Raw genomic sequence first — 2,500 nt, forward strand, 5'->3', positions numbered from 1 at the left:
TGGGTGTGTGTCTGTGTGACTGTGTGTGTGTGTGTGTGTGTTGTGTGTGTGTGTGTGTGTGTGACAGACAGACAGGGGGAGAATAGCGCCGGGAGGGGGGGGGGGGGAGGTTGTCAGGAAGAGAGAGAGGAGGGGAGGGAGGGAGGGAGGGAGGCTGCCAGAGATCCAGAGAGGGGGTCTATTCTTCCCTCCTCTCATCCCCAGGATGTGCTCCATGTGTGTGGACAACCGTGTCGGTCACAGGCCCCCAGGAACAATGACTAAGACTGTGCTTCCCCCTCTGCCCCTCTCTCTCTCCTCTCTCTCTCTCTCCCTCTCCTTTTCTCTCCCCCTCCCTTTCTCTCTCTCTCTCTCTCTCTCTCTCTCTGTCTCCCCTCTCTCCCCCCTCTCTCTCCCTCCTTTTCTCTCTCTCTCTCTCTCCCCTCTCTCCCCCTCCTTCTCTCTCCCCTCTCTCCCCCTCCTTCTCTCTCCCCCTCCTTCTTCTCTCTATCTCCCCTCTCTCTCCCCCTCCTTCCTCTCTCTCTCTGCCAGGCTGACTCGGTCCCCCGTGGTCCCAACAGGGAGCGTGTCGGGTCAGAGGCGGCCCACCCCCAGGAGAAGGGCAGCCCCTCGGCTCCTGCTCACCTCCTGGGGAACCCCTACGCCTTCGGCCTCACTCCCGGGGCCGTGATGCAGGACTCCCGCTTCCAGCTCTCAAGTGAGCCACGCTGACACCCAGACACGGGTCACACACACACACACACACACACACACACACACACAGACACGGGTCACACACACACACACAGACACGGGTCACACACACACACACACGGGTCACAGACACACACACACACACACTGACACCAGTCACAGACACACACACTGACAACCTCCGGTCACAGACACACACACACACACACACACACACACACACACACGGGTCACAGACACACACACACACACACGGGTCACAGACACAGACACAGACACACACACACACACACACACACACACACTGACACCACCGGTCACAGATAAACACACATACACACACACACACACACACAGACACACACACACTGACACTCTATGACTGTAGGTCTGTTTTCTAAAAGGAAATCAAACGAAACAGCAAATCTCACCCCCCTCCCTTCCCTTGCCTCTCTCTCCCTCCCCTCCCTCCCTCTCCCCCCCGCAGTCTGCCCAGACAGCTCCCCCACGGCCTGCCCCCAGGCAGCGTTCCAGAGGAGTACCTGCGGGGCTTCCGGCCCTACGCCACGGCCGAGGAGACCCTCCGCCTGCCCTCGCTGCCCCTGGGCCTGGACCCCGCCACCGCCGCCGCATACTACCACCAGGGCTACCTGCCTCACCACCCCTCCTTCGCCCCCTACAGGTGAGCTACAGCAAGGACACACACACACACACACACACACACACAAGGCTGAAAAGGCTTGGTGTTTAGCTGGTGCTGAGATGCTGTGTTGTGTGTGTGTGTGTGTGTGTGTGTGTGTGTGTGTGTGTGTGTGTGTGTGTGTGCGTGTGTGTGCGTGCGTGTGTGTGTGTGTGTGCGTGTGCGTGTGCATGGCCGTGTGTGTATGTGTGCGTGTGCATGGGCATGTGTGTGTGTGTGTGTGTGTGTGTGTGGCTGTAGGACAGGGTGCGTGACTTTGCTGCTGTCAGCACAGCAGGAACAGAGGAGAGCAGAACCCGTCACACACACGGCACCGTAATGGAGTTAATGAGGAGATGAGACACACACTGACATCTGACACACACACACTCTGACATCTGACACACACACACACACATACACACTGACATCTGACACACATGCTAGATCACTCTCCCTCTCTCTGCCTCTCTCCCTCCCTATCTCTCTCCACGAAGCACGCTCTCACACACACACACACACACACACACACACACACACACACACACACACACACACACACACACACACACACACACACACACACACACACACACACACACACACGGGAGCTGATGTGATTCCTGTGAGATGGAAGGCCCTTTCAAGCCCCCCTAAGGAGACAGAGACACAGGTTAATGAAGTGAACACGGACCTGTCATTGAAGAGGCTGACACTTCTACACCCCCCCCCCTCCCCCCCTCCCTCTCTCCCCCTCCCTCTCTCTCTCTCTCTCTCCCCCCCCCTCCCACCTCCTTCTCTCTCTCTCTCTCTCAGGATGGATGACCCGTTCTGTTTGTCCGCCCTGAGGTCGCCCTTCTACTCCCTGCCAGGAGGGGGCGGCATGCCCCCCATCCACCCCTCGGCCGTGCACATGCATCTGCCGGGGGTCCGCTACCCTGGGGAGCTCACCCAGGCCTCCCTCTCCGCCCTGCACTCTGAGAGACTCTCGGAAAGGTAACTTCACCATGACACACTCTCCCTCTCTCTCTCACACACACACACACACACACAAGCACAAGCACACGCTACATACAAACTAGCACGACTCCTATCCCCTTGGTGTTTCAAAAACTGTTCACAATTGTC

General features: G+C 58.1%; 1 protein-coding gene across 1 annotated transcript in view; it reads left to right on the forward strand.

Moving 5' to 3' along the window:
- The window catches only part of gse1b (Gse1 coiled-coil protein b), a gene marked incomplete at both ends in the record, with an annotated part of 39,678 nt that overhangs the window by 22,398 nt on the left and 14,780 nt on the right, over positions 1-2,500 (forward strand). The window contains 4 exon segments of the mRNA XM_080537340.1: positions 532-688; positions 691-697; positions 1,181-1,375; positions 2,189-2,368. Of these exon segments, the coding sequence (XP_080393466.1) occupies positions 532-688; positions 691-697; positions 1,181-1,375; positions 2,189-2,368 (539 nt within the window).

The sequence above is a fragment of the Nansenia antarctica genome (genome assembly GCF_963989245.1).
Source record: "Nansenia antarctica genome assembly, chromosome: 1".
NCBI classification, from domain to species: domain Eukaryota; kingdom Metazoa; phylum Chordata; class Actinopteri; order Argentiniformes; family Microstomatidae; genus Nansenia; species Nansenia antarctica.